Source organism: Apus apus, chromosome Z, assembly GCF_020740795.1.
Source record: "Apus apus isolate bApuApu2 chromosome Z, bApuApu2.pri.cur, whole genome shotgun sequence".
Taxonomy (NCBI): Eukaryota; Metazoa; Chordata; class Aves; order Apodiformes; family Apodidae; genus Apus; species Apus apus.
The window spans coordinates 19,705,015-19,721,474 of NC_067312.1; the positions used below are offsets into that span (position 1 = coordinate 19,705,015).

At 39.6% G+C, this 16,460-nt stretch overlaps 1 protein-coding gene across 2 annotated transcripts in view; it reads left to right on the top strand.

Moving 5' to 3' along the window:
- GPBP1 (GC-rich promoter binding protein 1) overlaps positions 1-16,460 on the top strand; it is a 36,546-nt gene that overhangs the window by 15,691 nt on the left and 4,395 nt on the right. For both annotated transcript variants that reach the window (XM_051643290.1, XM_051643291.1), the window contains exons 4-10: positions 4,598-4,715; positions 5,198-5,421; positions 6,066-6,132; positions 8,837-9,021; positions 9,809-9,949; positions 10,177-10,341; positions 14,375-14,559. In XM_051643290.1, coding sequence (XP_051499250.1) covers positions 4,598-4,715; positions 5,198-5,421; positions 6,066-6,132; positions 8,837-9,021; positions 9,809-9,949; positions 10,177-10,341; positions 14,375-14,559 — 1,085 coding nt within the window. The remainder of the gene's footprint in view (positions 1-4,597; positions 4,716-5,197; positions 5,422-6,065; positions 6,133-8,836; positions 9,022-9,808; positions 9,950-10,176; positions 10,342-14,374; positions 14,560-16,460) is intronic.

The following is a 16,460-nucleotide window of genomic DNA, read 5'->3' on the forward strand; positions in this document are numbered from 1 at the left end:
GTATATAAGCATCTAAGGGGTGAGTTCAAGGAAGTTGGAGACAGGCTCTTCTCCGTAGTTTCCAGTGTCAGAATGAGGACAACGGGTACAAGTTGGAACATAGGAAGTTCCATTTAAATATGAGGAAAAGCAACTTTACAGTGAGTGTGACGGAGCACTGGAATGGGCTGCCCAGGGAGGCTGTGGAGTCTCCATCTCTGGAGATACACAAAACCTGCCTGGTTACAGTCCTGTGTAAAGTGCTCTAGATTATTCTACTTCAGTGGGAGATAGTCTCTAGAGGTCCCTTCCAGCTCCAGCAATTCTGTGATTGTGTGATTTCCCATGATCTGGTATAATAGATGAGAGTGGGCTGGGACGTTGACACTCAGTTCTGGGATTGCTGTTTCAGGATTTCTTTCCTCCAGGATCGCTAGCCATGGATGGGCTGGACATTGGTCAGTGGGTGGTGATCAGTTGCACTGTCCATCACTTGGGTTTACATTCTATTATTTTTGTTGTTGCAAGTATTATTTTTTTTTAATCTCAACCCATTGTCTTTACCTTTCCTGTTCTCTTCCTCAGGCGCCAGGGAAGCAGGGGTAGAGTGAGTGAGAGGCTGTGTGGTATTTAGCTGTCTCCTGGCTTAAAACCATTGCGGGTACTGTTGTCTTCCACGATTCTTTGCCTCAAGGAGTTTAGACAGACTTTATTTCATGTCTTCCAAAAACTCCGTAGTTGAATTCTTTCTCTATTACAGTCTTCATGCTTCATGATTTCAAATGCAGCTTATTTCCTATGTTACCTTCTCCCTCAATTATCAGAATTCTGTTATGTACAGCACAATTGGATATTAAACACTTGAAAAGTCTTTTTGGTCCTATCCAATATGTAGTTTACAGAATAAGGCTTGTCCTGACATTTCTGTGCAAGACAGATGTCAAATGTGGGTCCCCCTCCACGCCATTTCCTGGTATAGACTTTTATTTCTGCTTCCCATATATCAGCAAAGCAGATGAAGGGAAGAGCAGATAAGAGGAATGGAGGTGAAGAGGAAGGATGTGGTGAGGAAGGCAAGGTGTCCCATGTTACTTTTAGAATGGAGCTGATGTGAGACTGTGGTATCAATGACATTTAGACTTGAGAAGGAGAAATTTAATTCTACCTGCTAAGTTTTCATTTCCCTGAAGTGGAACTTTTAGGAACTGAGTCTTAAGTGGCTTGGTTTCATCCCTTGATCCTGGGTAGCTGAGGCTTTTCCTTACATAAGTAAAGGCTGCCATTAGACATACCTGATGCCAGGAAGCTGAGGTTGTGAATGAGCATCCTTAATGTGACTGATAGTGATTACAGCTTGACTGAAGTCCATCTCACCAATTGCTGGTGATGTCATCTTAAGGATAAGCTTTTATATCATCTCCCTGTCAGTTACAGCAAAGTCCACCAAATAGCTGGGCATTCCTTGCTCAGCTTTTCTTCAGGTCTGGAACTACTGTACCCGCATCAGTGCAGAGTAGTAGTTGTGCAGATGGAAATGGGAAAGTGGTGTGAACAGTGAAGCTATCTTGGGATGTCAACAAAACTTTTCTGGAAGGGTTGCTGTAAACTGTATAGAGAGACTGCAGACAGAGTAGTAAACTCAGTTTTTGCAAGCTGCTTTTGCTTCTTGTTAAGCAATACTTACACTTCAGAAATCTCTGTTTCTTGCTTTCTTGGCTGGCTGAAGCTAGTCACATAGTTTCTTAGCTTCCAGAAATTGCCAGTAGATCTCCTGTTGATTACATGTTTACTGTAATCTCTGCCACTAGAGTCTTGATAGACTGATACCTCCATCATGTGGGGAAAATGCAAACTGCATGATCTTTGCACATGATTTAGACTTCACATTAATTACATAATGTACAACTCAAACACTATGTATAAAAGCTGTTGCACGTTTTAAGATTGTGATTGATCTTCAAAGTGGATACAAAAAGATTAAATGCCAAGGGCAATATTAGAAGGTTGTTGTATGTAAATGAACATATGAAGCTACCTTCTAAAATTTTATCTATGATCAACAGATCTGGAGCTTTTTGAAATTTTTAGCAGCTTAGTCAGAATTTGTTTATAAGGATTTTTTACTTAAATACTGAAATTAATTATGATAATCTTTTAACTACTTAGACCTTTTGGTAGTTTTGTGTGTTTTTTTTTCCTCTCTGTCCAAATTTGTCAAAGAAATAATTAACTTCTCAGGTCTCAAATTGAGAGGGCAGTCCCATTTCATTTGACTTCTGTGCAGTTTGGAAATCCGTGCTTTGTATTTTAAACATACCTGTTTCTTACTTGAGTTTAAATTTTCAGCAGTGAATTTTGAAAGGCACCTTGTGCTGTGCGAAGGCATTGTCAGTGGAACATGGATAACTTTTTTTTGTGTGTGTGATTCTCTATTGCAGGTATGGGGGGGGGTGAGAAAAAGAAAATTATTTTCTTTAGCATGTTGTCACCGTTTGACTCAGGTCCGACAACAATGCTCTCGATCCCCTCCCCCCCCCCCCCAGGTAGGGAAGGAGAGAGAGAAAAAGAGAGAGACTTGGCTGGATTGAAAACTAAACTACACAGCTTTAATTAAAACACTCATGAATCATATAAGAAAATATATACAATTATATACAGATATATTCAGATATGGGCAAAAACTTTTCGCCTCCCCCCACCCCCGGCAACTCCCACAGCACTCCCCTGAACTGGGAAGAGTCCCGAGAAATCCCGGAGCCGCTGCTGGAGAAAGCAGAGAGTTATGAGGGTCAGGAGAGCTCGAGCCTAAGGGTCGATGGTGATGGATGAGCAGAGTCCTCCCCGGACGCCGGCCATGGACGGATGAGAAGGCGAGAGGAAGAAGGAAGCTGTCTTCTATGATCTCTGTCCTTCCTTTGAGCTTACGTAGATATATGGAATGGAATATCTTTGGCCAATTTTGCTGTCTGTCTAACTCAGCCTCCCACGGGGGGGTCAGAGATCTCCCCATAGTGTCTGAGCCGGCGGAGTGAAGGTGTAACCTTGAAACCTCAGTAGTTAGAAAAACATTCCACTGTTTTATCAGCCTAGCAGAACACACAGTTGCTAGTTGAAAGAAAGCTTACTGAAGGAAAAAAAAATCAGTGAAAAGAAAAATTGGCTTAATCCTGGCTCAAACCAGGACACATGTCTTCTGCAGTAGTTAAACCTATTACTGTAATTTCCTTTTTTTTTTTACAGCTCACTTTGATCAGTGAAGTACTTAAATATTAATATAACTTCATTAGACATTAGCAGATAGTGACTGTTGAAGTAAACTTGGGGCTTTAATTTTCAGACATACACCATTACTTCTCTACTTTTTTCCCTGAACATTAATGAGTCTGGAGAGGGAGGGAGATTCAGGCAGAGAAGTTGATAGATTGTGTGCAATAAAGTTGATAATTCCTGGAATCACTAAGCTTAGTTTACTGACATAGTACGTTTCCACACAGCTGTTAATTTATGCATTTTTAGCTTTTATGACCCTGGGATGTGTTGGATCTCTTGTACACATGTGATACAGTGGACATATGTGCACAGTAAGTCTGCTGGGAGAGAAGGGGGCTTTGCTTCATCTGCATCAATGAGTGGCAGGAAGGTGCTGGGTAACACAGCCAGCTGCTGTTGTTGACTGGGAGACGTGTGGTGTAAACAGCAGTAAGGCCAAGCACTACTTCTGCAGAATTAGTTTTTTTTTTTCTTGAATTCTTAAGATGTAACAGCAAAAAAAATGTTAGTGTTAAAATAGTTAAGCCGCAGAGAAGTGATAGAGCTGAAAGACATGATCTTTTTGCTAAGCTCAAGTATGAGTTCTAGTCAGGGTGTGTTTTCATTTCTGAGGCTATTCTCAATATGAGGTTTTAGTTTATAAAGTACTTCCTACTATTAAAAATTTATTTACTTAAATTTTCTGCAGTGCCTACTTATAAGATGATAATTCAACGTGTGTGTGTAAATCTGTATCCTTTTAACTCTAGGTTTTATCTCTATTTCATAAGTAGTTGTGTTTGCTTTTTTAAGTTGAAATGACAAGGCTAGTAAATTGGGCCTTTGGGTGCAACTGCCCAGGTGGAAGCCACTGATTGCTTTTCTATAGAATGCACATGTGTAGTCTTTGACTGTCCAGATTAAGGTCCCAGACTTCTTTTCTGCCTTCCAAACTGTGATCTCCTGTTCTTTCTCACCATTTTAATTTTCCTTCTGCTGCAACACATGGCACTTGTGCTCTGTTCTGCTGCCAAAACAAAAGAGACACTTGTGTTTTTTACCCTGTGTCACAAGCATGATCTTCAGTCCAGTTTCAGTGTCCTGTAGGGGAAGATGTTGCTTCCACTTTCATAGCATGGGAGATGGTGACATAGCTCTGAACATATGCTTACTTGAGGACTACTGCATTGTCTGTCAATCAGAAGTCCTTTTAAAAATGCATATGCCATGAATAATGTGCATGTCTGCATTATCTGTCAATCAAAAATTCTAAAAAAAAAAAAAAAAAGTGCCATGAATAATGTGTATGTTACATTTCTAATAATTCAGTTTTGTTATTAGTAAGATAATCACTTTTGCTTCTTTACAGTCAACACTGAACTTTGAGAAACATTCTGAAAATTTTTCGTGGGCAGAGAATTGTTACGAAGCGAATTGCAGAAGATGCAGCTCTACAGATGGGTTTGATCCTGGTCGGTCTAATGGAGGTATAATTTAGTTTCGTGTAACATTTTGAATATGTTTACATAATTACTTTGTGGCACTCTACCTAGGAAAATAGTTCTCCTAATTAAAGTTTTTATTCTGTAGTAAAATAGAGGTAATAGAAAGACAAATCTTCCAAGAGATGATGTGATTACTGAGGGTTGGTTAAAGAAGTGTTACTCCAGGTCTATTTCTCTGCTAAAAGAAATAAGAGTGTTGAGTTAATATTCCAGCCAACAACATATAAATGAGCAGCCAAAAAAAGAGGTTGACTTGTCTTAAAGTTGGACTACTGTCCTCTTTCTCTGGCAATGTTTTGTAAGATTCTTGCCTGCTGCTTATGTGAACGAAAACTTAAGTTTGTTATGCTGTCATATCCCAGAGTGTAGAGATGCTGAATTAACATCTCTAACAGTTTTGCAAGAGTAGAATATTCTTTTACAACTGTTTGTAATTACATTTCTTTAAAATTTAAAAATCTAAGGGCATTTTGGGAGAAAAGAGAAGTATGGCTGGCGTTCACAAGGCAGAAGTGGTACAGAAAATATAAACCATCGTGGAGGATGCCATGGAGGAGGTTTCCGCACTCGTACCAGCGCTTTCCACTGGGGAAAAGGCCGAGGACTGCATGAAAACAGTGTTCCTGATAATGAAGCTGGCAAAAAGGAAGACAAAGAAATATCCAAACAGTTTAAGGCTGAGGATTTTGTAAGTTTATCATAGTTTTAATAAACAAGGTTTCATTGTTTCTTCAAGGGCCATTTTGTCCATTTGAAGCTACTTCATGAGTTCTCACCAATTTCAGATCATCATACACTGGAACACCCTTCCCATAGATAAGAACCCGTTAGTCATTTGTCCAATAACTTGTTTCTTCTTTTCTATCCAGTTTTTATAATTTTCTGGTTACTGTTATCATTTGAGTGTTTAAGTGAAACTACAATTGCGTTCCAGCTTACTGTGGTATATATATATATATAAAATTCTACAGTTACCTTACTGGAAATCTGAAGTACTATTAAAGTGGTCTTTCTGCCAATCACCCTTTGAGATCACATGCTTCAAACTAGAATTGCAGGATCTAAGATGAAGAGTGAGCTTACTCTTTGAATAATTATATGTGACTGTTTTTTGCTTTCTCTGGACAGTCCATGTAACGGTGTTGACTGCCTTATTGGAGAAGAGAAACGAGAGCATTAATCTATTTGGTTTGAAGTGGGAAATGTCTACTCTGTCTCAATCTAAAAATCTTCGACAACAGAAGTCATACTGCCAGATTATTGTGATTCTTAATTTTATTGGTCCCAGAATTCAAGACTTATTTTTAAAATAATGATAAAACTTTCTTTCAGCCGTCTTTGAACCCTAAATATGAGAAGGAACCAAACCAGAGTAAATCTTCAGCTGCAGGTGTGTGGGGTGAGTATTTTTGATGTTTTAAAATGTAAAAAAGTTGTATAGCTCTGAAGTTGTTTTATTTGAAACATAGGATTTTTTTAGAATTTCAGTTACAGATTTAAGTTACAAAGGTATAGATGGAAATTGAGGAAATTAAAATACTATTACTGTGTAAGGATCTTTTTTAGAGAATTAACACTTCTATTTGAATATCAACCTGTTGATCTGTAGATTCAGCCACAACTGGGATTCTTTCCCAGAACAAAAGTACGTATTTTTTGTAAGGATGTCAAGAATTTATCTTCATCTTTATTTTCAAGAGGAAGTGCAATCAAGGTGGGTGGCCTAAACTGATGAAATTATTTCTAGCTGAAGACTTGGTAAAATAATGCTTCTGACTGATGAGGTCTGTTGTAGGATTCTGTGTAGAAGCCTCGGAGGGCTGGGAAGAGCAGGTTAGCTTGCAGAGGTTTAAGGTCTCTCCCTGGAAGCACATGTCTTAAACTGTTGGTTGCACTTACGAACTACTTGTAAGAAATTGCATCCTGACACTGGACCTTGAACTAAACTGTAATCTGGGATTTTCTCATCTGTACCTGATGAAATTTGGCTACCACTGTCAGCTTTATGTAGTCATTTGTTCACTCTTAAGAGCTTTAGACTGCCCAGGTTTTAAAGTAATAAACCTACTCAAAATAAGAGCCTTTCACCTTATGAAGAAATAATTTTTGAAGAGTTCCTAATACTGAGATAATTGTTGCTCATTTAAAATGATACTTTGATTTGCTGATTCTTTTTCTGATGCTTCCCCTGTATGTTTTACACTCTTAGACAACATTAGGTGTAGGTCAGTCCCTCAGTATAAATGCCTAATTGCTAAGAAATTTTGCAGAAGCCTAAAAAATTGGACTGCTTTCCTGTTTTGTGTATTACACAGAATCATAGAGTGGTTTGGAAGGCACCTTAAAGATCATCTAGTCCCAACCCCTCTGCCATGGGCAGGGATACCTCCCACTAGCCCAGGTGGCTCAAAGCCCCATTCAGCCTGGCCTTGAACACTTCCAGGGAGGGGATGTCCATGACCCTGGGCAGCCTGTGCCAGTGTCTCACTGCCCTCACAGTGAAGAATTTTTTACTAATGTCTAGCCTAAATCTCCCCTCTTACAGTTTAAAGTAATTACCTCATGTCCTATTGCTACATGCCCTTATAAAAAGTCCCTCCGCAGCTTTCTTGTAGGCCACCTGCAGGTACAGGAAAGCCGCTATATGGTCCCTGTAAGATCTCCCAGAGCTGCCTTCTCCATCCTGATTAGCAGCTTTCATGTGCAAGTCAGGAAATACAATTCTCTTTCAATAGAAGAGCAACAGTAAATTATTTCCTAAACAAACTAGGAAAAATGCATGGCACTTTAAGTGGTTTACAGCTTTTGCAGCTCTGTGGCTCTGCACGATGTGCACATGATGTGGCTCAGCTGCATCTGAAGGGGGACAAGCTTTCCAGGTCACTCTTCATAGGCAAAGGAAGGAACAGTTTTGTTAGCTACATAAAGTCATAGAATCATTTAATTTGGAAGGGACCTTTGAAGGTCATCTAGTCCAACCTGTAACGTACAGTGAAGTGGCTTGTTATGGCTTCTATCTCAGTATCTTACCTTATTACAGCTCTGCTATTGCAAACTTTGGTTTGTAATGGAAAATTTGAAATTAAGGCTATTATTTTTACCCTTTAAAGGAAAAAATATTGAGGACAGGAGGAAAGTCACCATCCCTTTCTAATGCCTGTTAAAAGTGTATGCTTCTGTTAGATCCCATTTTACCTTGTGTATGTGTGATGGGAGCATGCGAGTATTATGAAGAATCTTCACAAAGTTTAACGAAATCCAGATATACAGTTATTGCAGATGTTTTTTAACATCTGCCTGCTAAACAGAGCTGGTCACTGATCCTTTTAAGATAGGTTTTTTAAATGTAGGATATGGTGCCACTGAAATATAAATGATTGGAGGGAGAGAAGATAATCTTGTAAAAGGCTGTTAATGCAGCATTCCAATGCACATGCAAAAAATAAAGCATTTTTCACTTTTAAAAAATTATAGGACTTTTTAATAGTTGTTACTTAAAACTGTTAAATTTCAGTTACTTAATATGACAGCTGTCTGTATGCCTCTTATTTAGGGCTCCCTTGAACATGGAAATACTGTAAACTTCAGTTGTTTTGTTTTGCCCGTCCAAGGCATGGAGATAGAGAAACTGGTCATTGCTGTTGTCTTGAGTAGTGCATGTCTCTTGTCTCATGTTTATATAGTCTCAATGTGGAGCATTTGGCTCTAAACTGAGCTGTTAAATAACATGTAAGTAGTTACTCTTTCAGTACCCTTAAAGGGAAATATGAAAACTGTAGTATCTTTCTGAAAATTCGGTAACTATCAACTATTTGCAAACAAGAACAGTGTAGCAGGCTTCTTTGAAGAATAGCTTCTTTCCAAAAGTAATATTCCTGCATTGCCAAGTGAGATACTTTACAAATGGTGGTTACAGAAAACTGAACAGAACTTATGTTTATCCAGGTTTGTACAGTTTGTTATTTGTGGAACTCATACTGGACTAAGTTCCTGATTTATGCCTGTTTGCTCTGGACTGTATGGCTATTCAGTACGTTATGAACTAGAAACTTAAGACAATATACATGCACACATATATACACACTTATTTTTTTTCTCTCCAGATTACCCTTTGAATCCTAAATCCAGGTCTCCAAGAATGCTGGTCTTTAAAAAGAGCAGTACAAAAGAACTGCAAACAACCAAATTTCCAGTAGTAGGAGGTCTTCATTCACAGCCAGTAAGGAAAGTAAATGGCACAAGTGTTTATAAAGGATCAGGCCCTAAACCTGTCACTCCACCCACAAAGGTGAGTCTTAGATACCAGTGGCATGAACAACATACTGAAAAAGCAATGCTGTAATTGCAAATGTGTTTACTTCTGCGAGTACTATTCCTAGAGTGTTTTGCAAAAGTGAGTGAAAGCAACTTCTTTTCATTTTTCTTTTTAAACTATACAGTAATTGGTTCTTTCTTTGTTTCTATTTTACCTTTTTTGAGAAGTGCAAGAACTGTCCAAATGAGAGTAAAAATGATGTTTTTTACTTAGGGAATAGCACTGCCTTTTGTATATATGATTTTAACAGAAAAATAAGTTTAGTGTACTGGTATAGTCAGCATAAAAATACCTTCAGAATTTATCCCAGCTATCGATAGAGGTGATGTTGCAACCTGTTAGTGTCATTCTGGTCCTTTTCCGATTGCAGCTCTCCATGTTCCGCTTGATTTCTGTGTCAGGAATTTATCTCTGCTCCTGAGAGCATATGATGCAGTAGCTGTTAAAATCTTGAAACACTCTTCTTAAATAACAATACTTTCAGCAGTTGGAGGCTCATATTTGGTACCTAAAATACATGGGTCTTAATTGTTTTGAAATGTGAGTCTTTATCTAAAAAGTATAAAAAGTATTTTTTGAGTGGATGAATTGCTCATGAGCAGTCACACAGTCACACACAGTTTCACAAGAAAACAGGTATTTGCACCAAGTTGTTGTTCTAGTTATGATTTGCTTTTGCTTAGTAACTTTTCTGAAAATTCCTCAAATTAATCCTGGTGTAGTTAATGACTTAAAATTTATCTTAAATTTTTTTTTTTAGCCTACACAGTGGAAACGCGAAGCAAAAGAAAACAATCTTGGGAATCCATTTCTTCGTGAATCTGCATATGGTGTTGGCAATTTCAGGCCTTTCAAATCAGCTGCCAAGGCATTTGCGGTATCACAAAATTCAGTGAAAGAGGTAAAGCAATGTCTAGATACCAAATCTGTAAAATGTTTAATTTGGGTAGATAAGGGAATCAGTAAGTTCCATGGAAAAGTCTATTAAAGAAATTTTTTTGGAAGGTAGTGTCGATACGTGTGAAACCTGAAACTGCAGGTGCCAAGGGAGTACTTTGATCTTTCATTCAGCATTTTCTAGATTAATAGACTTCTAATGCTCTTTCTTTTTCTGCCTCTGTACATTAGCGTGCTAGGTCAAATTCTTCATCTCCTGTTGACAAAGGTGGTCAGCCGAATGTAACAAAATTGACAAGATTGCGCACTGATAAGAAGAGTGAATTTTTGAAAGCATTGAAACAAGACAGAGTGGAAGAGGAACATGAAGACACGTATCATGCTGGGCAAGATAAGGTAGCTTCCTTTATACCTGTTGTAGATTCAACAGTAGTACTTTTCAGAGGGCCGTGAACTTTTTGTTTTGCTGTAAACAACTGTGAAGTCATGGTCTTGGATCTCTAAATGCTGGAAAGGAGTTAAATTTTAATTAAAAAGTTGTTCAAAGTACCACTCTTCTTCTATTGTTTCTCAGTAGTGTTTTTTTTTTCTTTCTGCAGCATCTATTCATACATGTTAACAACCTGAGGTACAGGTACAAATTAGGTACATGTGTGTCTTTAGAAAAATAAAAAGAATAAATACTAACCTAATTCTAGAATTAGAGTATCAGTTAGGTTGGAGGAGACCTTTAGGATCATCGAGTCCAGCCATTAACCTGACACTGCCAAATCCACCACTAAACCGTGGCTCTAATGACCATTCTTGAGGTTTTAAATACCTCCAGGGATGGTGACTCAACCAGCTTCCCTGGGCAGCCTGTTCTAGTGCCTGACAACCCTTCCTGTGAAGAATTTTTTCCTAATATCCAGTCTAAACCTGTCCTGGTGTAACTTGAGGCCATTTCCTGTGTTCTATTGCATGTTACTTGGGAGAAGGGACCAACCCCAATCTCGCTACAACCTCCTTTCAGGTAGCTGTAGGGAGCAATAACGTCTCTCCCTCAGCTTCCTTTTCTCCAGACTAAACAACCACAGTTCCCTCAGCTCATCCTTATATAATTTGTTCTCCAAACCCTTCATCAGCTTCATGGACCTTCTTTGGACGAACTCCAGAACCTCAGTGTTCTTGTAGTGAAAGGCTCAGAACTGAGCATGGTACTCAAGGTGCAGCCTCACCAGTGCAGAGTACAAGAGGATAATCACTTCGCTAGCCCTGCTGGCCACACCATTTCTGATACAAGCCAGGATGCGGTTGGGCTTCTTGGCCAGATGCGCACACTGCTGGCTCAGAGTCAGATGTCTGTCAGACCCACACCCCCAGGTCCTTTTCCTCTGGGCAACTTTCTAGCCACTCTTCTCCCAGCCTGTAGCATTGCATGGGCTTGTTGTGACCCATGTGCAGGACCCAGCACTTGGGCTTGTTGAACCTCATACAGTTGGCTCTGGCCAATTGATCCAGCCTCTCCAGATCTCTCTGCAGAGCCTTTCTACCCTCAAATCAGATCAACAGTCCTGCCCAGCTTGGTGTCATCTGCAGAGCTGCTGAGGATGCGCTCAATTCCTGTGTCCAGATTATTGATAAACTAAAAACAACTGGTCCCAACACTGAGCCCTGGGGAAAACCACTCATGACCAGCCACCAACTGGATTTAACTCCATTCACTGCAACTCTTTGACCCCATTCACCTACCCGTTTTTTTACATAGCAAAGAATATGCCTGTCCAAGCCATGACCAGCCAGTTTCTTCGGGAGACTGCTGTGGGAAATGGTGTTGAAGTACAGGTAGACAACATCACAGCCTTCATGCACGAAGTGGGTCACTTTGTCATAGAAGTTAGTCAAGCAGGACCTGCCTTTCATAAACCAATGTGGACTGGCCCTGATCAGCTCATTGTCCTCCTGTATATGCCATGGGATAACACTCAAGATGGTCTGCTCCGTAACCTTCCCTGGCACTGAGGTCAGACTAACAGACATTTGGTTCCCTGTATCCTTCTTTCAGCTCTTGTAGATGATGGGCATCAGTCAACTGGGACCTCCCTGGTTAGCCAGGACTGCTCATAGATGATGGAAAGCGGCTTGGTGAACACATCACCCCTTCTGTCAGTACCCTGGGATGGGTCCCATCTGAACCCATGGACTTGGAAGGCATTGTTTCAAACCTTGGCTGTTAGTTAATCTACAAAACAATGGAAAACCTGGTTCTGCATCTCAAACTTCCCTTTCTAATAGGAATTAGTGTTTAGATAGCCAGATGTTCTCTATTCTTGGTCTAGTCAGAGGAGGAATTGTCAGTTTATGTATATATAAAGGACTTGTTTTTACTTCCTAGTTGAGAACTTGGAGGCCTGCACTGTCTGTATATAACGCATCAGGTTTCTTTCAATCTGGATTGGTTTATGCAGGTCTCTGCTGACACCAAAAAATATTTGTGTCAGTGCTACCAGCCACAGGCAAGCCGTAAGCGTAGTTACTGTGGTGATTACAACAAGCCTCTTCTCTATAAACAAGTGCCTTAAAGTGTTTTAACAAAATAAAATAATAAATTACTAACCAGCTAGCTAAATGAGTGGTTCTGAGGAAGGCTTATTCAGATTCAGAGACATGAAAAAAGACACACTGTCAGTGTGCATTGCACATAAAAGTAAGATTGACTTTTCTGACCCTGTTCCAATATCAGGCAAAATAAAATTTGCTGTAATGGGACTCTATAACTTAACTGTATGTGTGAGGTAAGAAAGGTCTGCATCTTTCCATTAGGCATTCTGTGGCTGAGCATCCTGAGATGAATGTGGGGGGTAGTACTATTCCTGTGTTTTTAAGAAATGCACAAAGATTCTGATTTACAGTTAAAAAGATATTCGAAAAACACTGTCTTGAGCCTCGGAATTCTGTAAACAGTACATGAACTTGGTGGGGGTTTCTGTTCCTGAAATTGTTCAGAGTTCATATTATATATAGGTAAAATATATTTGGTTGTCTCAGTGTATACAGCGGATTTTCAGAAGCAAGTTTATGTAAAATTAAAAAGGCTTTTAATAGTGGAAGTTGTAATGTCATTAGACAGGTGTATGTATCACATACCCTGGGAGTAGTTGTTGGTAACTGCATGCTTCCTTTTCCCTGCCATTGCTGTTTCACTAAGAGATGTGAAAAGATACTAGACAAATCATGTACCTAACTAATAGCTGTGTTACTTCCAACATTCATTAGTGATCATCAGTAGAAGACATGATATTCAACTGAGTGGATGGGGAGATAACTGCATAACAGTCTTCTATAACAATCCTGTTGATCACCTCTGAAATAATGAGGCAAATCATACTCGGCAGAAATCAAGCCATTTTGCCCTATTTATTAAAATGGTGTAAAATATTAATGAATTCTGTTTGATAATCTGAGATGCATTATTCAGGCTTATGATTTAACAGCTGAATGTATGTTTACTGGGATACTTGTTCTTAATAAATCCTTGCTGAGTGTTTTAAATTTCTATAAACAGCACTGTGAGTGGGAAGAAAATAAGATTATGATGGTCTTAATCCTGGAAGCATGATTTCTTAAAAATGCAGAACTGGCTAATTGATTGCTTTCTGCTATGGATAATGCTCCTATGCCCAGTTTAGGGATTTTGTTGACAAAATGGTGTTGACTAGATAATGATCATAGTCTCCTCTTTCTTGGCATGCCTTCTGAGGCTATTTGGCTCATACTGAGTAAGATTACAGGTTGCTGAATGAAAATAATAAAAATAATAATCTCTTGTTTATGGACATTAAAGAGATCTTAATGTTTGAGTGAACCTGAACAGTCAACTTTCTGAGTTAACTTTCCTCCTAGTTCTTACTTCATGGCTAGTAAGTTACAGTTGCTGTTAACCATAGCCTGAGAAATTGTAATGAATGCTTGTGTGTAGGGCAGGTTGTCTGAATTTAAAGAGCAGTATCCATTCTTTATGACTCGTGGCAGATTGATTTGCTGGTTGAGGTATTGTGGCTGTGACATGTCCCTTACACTAAGTGAACTTTAGGGCTGTTATGCCTTCTCCTGATATATTGCTCTGATGCCTAATTAGGAACACTGTAAGTTCAACAGATAATGTTACTTCTGGAAGTATGAAAGTCAGCTTAAATAAGATATGTGTGAAACTTCATTGAAAAAAGTGCGAGGCAGAGCGTGGGAGTTGCTTTCTGCATTACTTGATCAGTGGCGTAATTTGAAGATTTCTGTCGTATCCAGGTATTGCAAACTCTAGAGGTACGAACACAGTTACCCCTGAAGTAGTAATGTTTCCATTTAAACTTAACCTGAATTGCAGCACTTGCAGACATGTACTTGTAAATAGAATTTACTTTTAAACATTGTAATATAACATTATTTTTAACAGAACGATGAGTCCTTTAACTTGAATAACAGCAACAGTCCTCATCATGAGCGAGATATAAACCAAAACTTTGAAACTGAAATTCTACAGGAGAATGGCAATACTTCAGTTACATCTCAACAGATCATTCCATCTTCAGCTTTCCCACAGGCAGATGTTCTTTCAAGCTCACTTGAGGCAGAGCTTAGGTATGTATTTTTATAATATGAAGAGTGTTCCTTCATGGTAAGTGAGCATATAATAAATTCTTACTAATTCAGAACACATAACGTTTTTAATGAGTACTGTCACAGGTTTAACTTCTAGATATGTACTAATTTTACATGGAATATACTTTGTTTCTACTAGACTTGTGTACTGACGTGAACTTGCTCTGCTAAAAATTTGATGTATTTCATTATAAAGAAGTAAAACAAACTGCGTAGTGACTTCATCCCTCTAGCTTTGGTCTGCATGTCTAGGAGGAACAATGCATATGGTTACTATTTGTATTAATAGTACTTTAAATACTGCGTTGTATGTAAAACTCCAGTGAGCTTTTCCTCATTGTTAAAGTAATTAATTATTTCTTTAGCTGACTAGTTGACGCTGTCAGTGATACCACAAGAAAATGCACTGGAAAGGGAGAAAGTAACTTCAAAAAAAGGATTGAAACAACTCTAATATCTCATAAAAGTAACTGCAGTAGCAACTAGTAGAGATGAGAATGATGCTGTTAGGCTCATCTCTGTTCCTGGTAAGGTGTTGGAACAAATCATTCTGGACATCATCTCAAAACATGTGAAAGCAAAGAAGGTCATTGGGAGAGGTCAGCATGACCAGGGGAAATCATTCTTGACCCGTCTGATTGCCTTCTGTGACATTGTAACTGGCTGGTTTGATGAGGGGAGTTACCTATCTTGACTTCAGCAAGGTTTTGACGCTCTCTCTGATAACATCCTCATTAGGAAACTCAGGAACTGAGTGGGCTTCATGAGTGGACAGTGAGGTGGATTGAGAGCTGGCTGTGTAACAGAACTCTGAGGGTTGTGATCAATGGAGCAGGGTTGAGTTGGAGGTCTGTAGCCAGCAGTGGCTCCCAGGGGTCAATATTTGGTCCGTTCTTGTTCAGCGTGTTCATCAATGACCTGGACGAGGGGATAGAGTGCATCCTCAGCAAGGTCACTGGTGATACCAAACTTGGGAGGGGTTGCTGACACTCCAGAGGCCTGTGCTGCCATTTAGCATGACCTGGATAGGCTGGAGAGCTAGGCAGAGAAGAGCCTCATGAGGTTCAATAAGAACCCAAGTGTAGGGTTCTGCACCTAGGAAGGAAGAACCCCATGCACCAATATAGATTAGGGGTGGACCTGCTGGAAAGCAATTCCAGGGAGACAGATCTGGGAGTCCTGGTGTTTAGTAAATTATCCATGAGCCAATAATTTGCCCTTGTCACCAAGAAGGCTGATGGAATTCTGGGGTGCATAAAGAAGTGTGTGGCTGGTAGATTGAGAGAGGTCATTCTCCCCTCTACTCTGCCCTGGTGAGTCCATGTATGGAATACTGCATCCAGTTCTGTACTCCCCAATTCAAGAGAGACGGGACTACTAGAGAGAGTTCTAGCGTAGGGCAGCACAGATGTTTGGAGGGTTGAAGCATCTATTTTAAAGGGAAAGGCTGAGAGAGCTGGGACTCTTTAGCCTGAAGAAAAAGAGGCTGAGTGAAGACCATATTAATGCCTCTAAGTATCTCAAGAGTGAGTGCAAGGAGGATGGAGCCAGACTTTTCAGTAGTTCCCAGTGACAGGACAACGGGCAACAGACACAAGCTCGAACACAGGAGGTTCCATTTAAACATGAGGAGAAACTTCTTTCTGGTGAGTGTGACAGAGCATTGGAACAGGCTGCCCAGGGAGGTGGTGGAGTCTTCATCTCTAGAGATATTCAAGACCCACCTGGATGCTATTCTGAGTAGTGTGCACTGAGCGATCTTGCTTTAGTGCGGGAGCTGGACTTGATGCTCTCTAGAGGTCCCTTCCAACTCTGACAACTCTGATCCATCATGATCTTGTCTTGAGCTCTGTCACATTTTTACTGTTTCTGGCAACTAC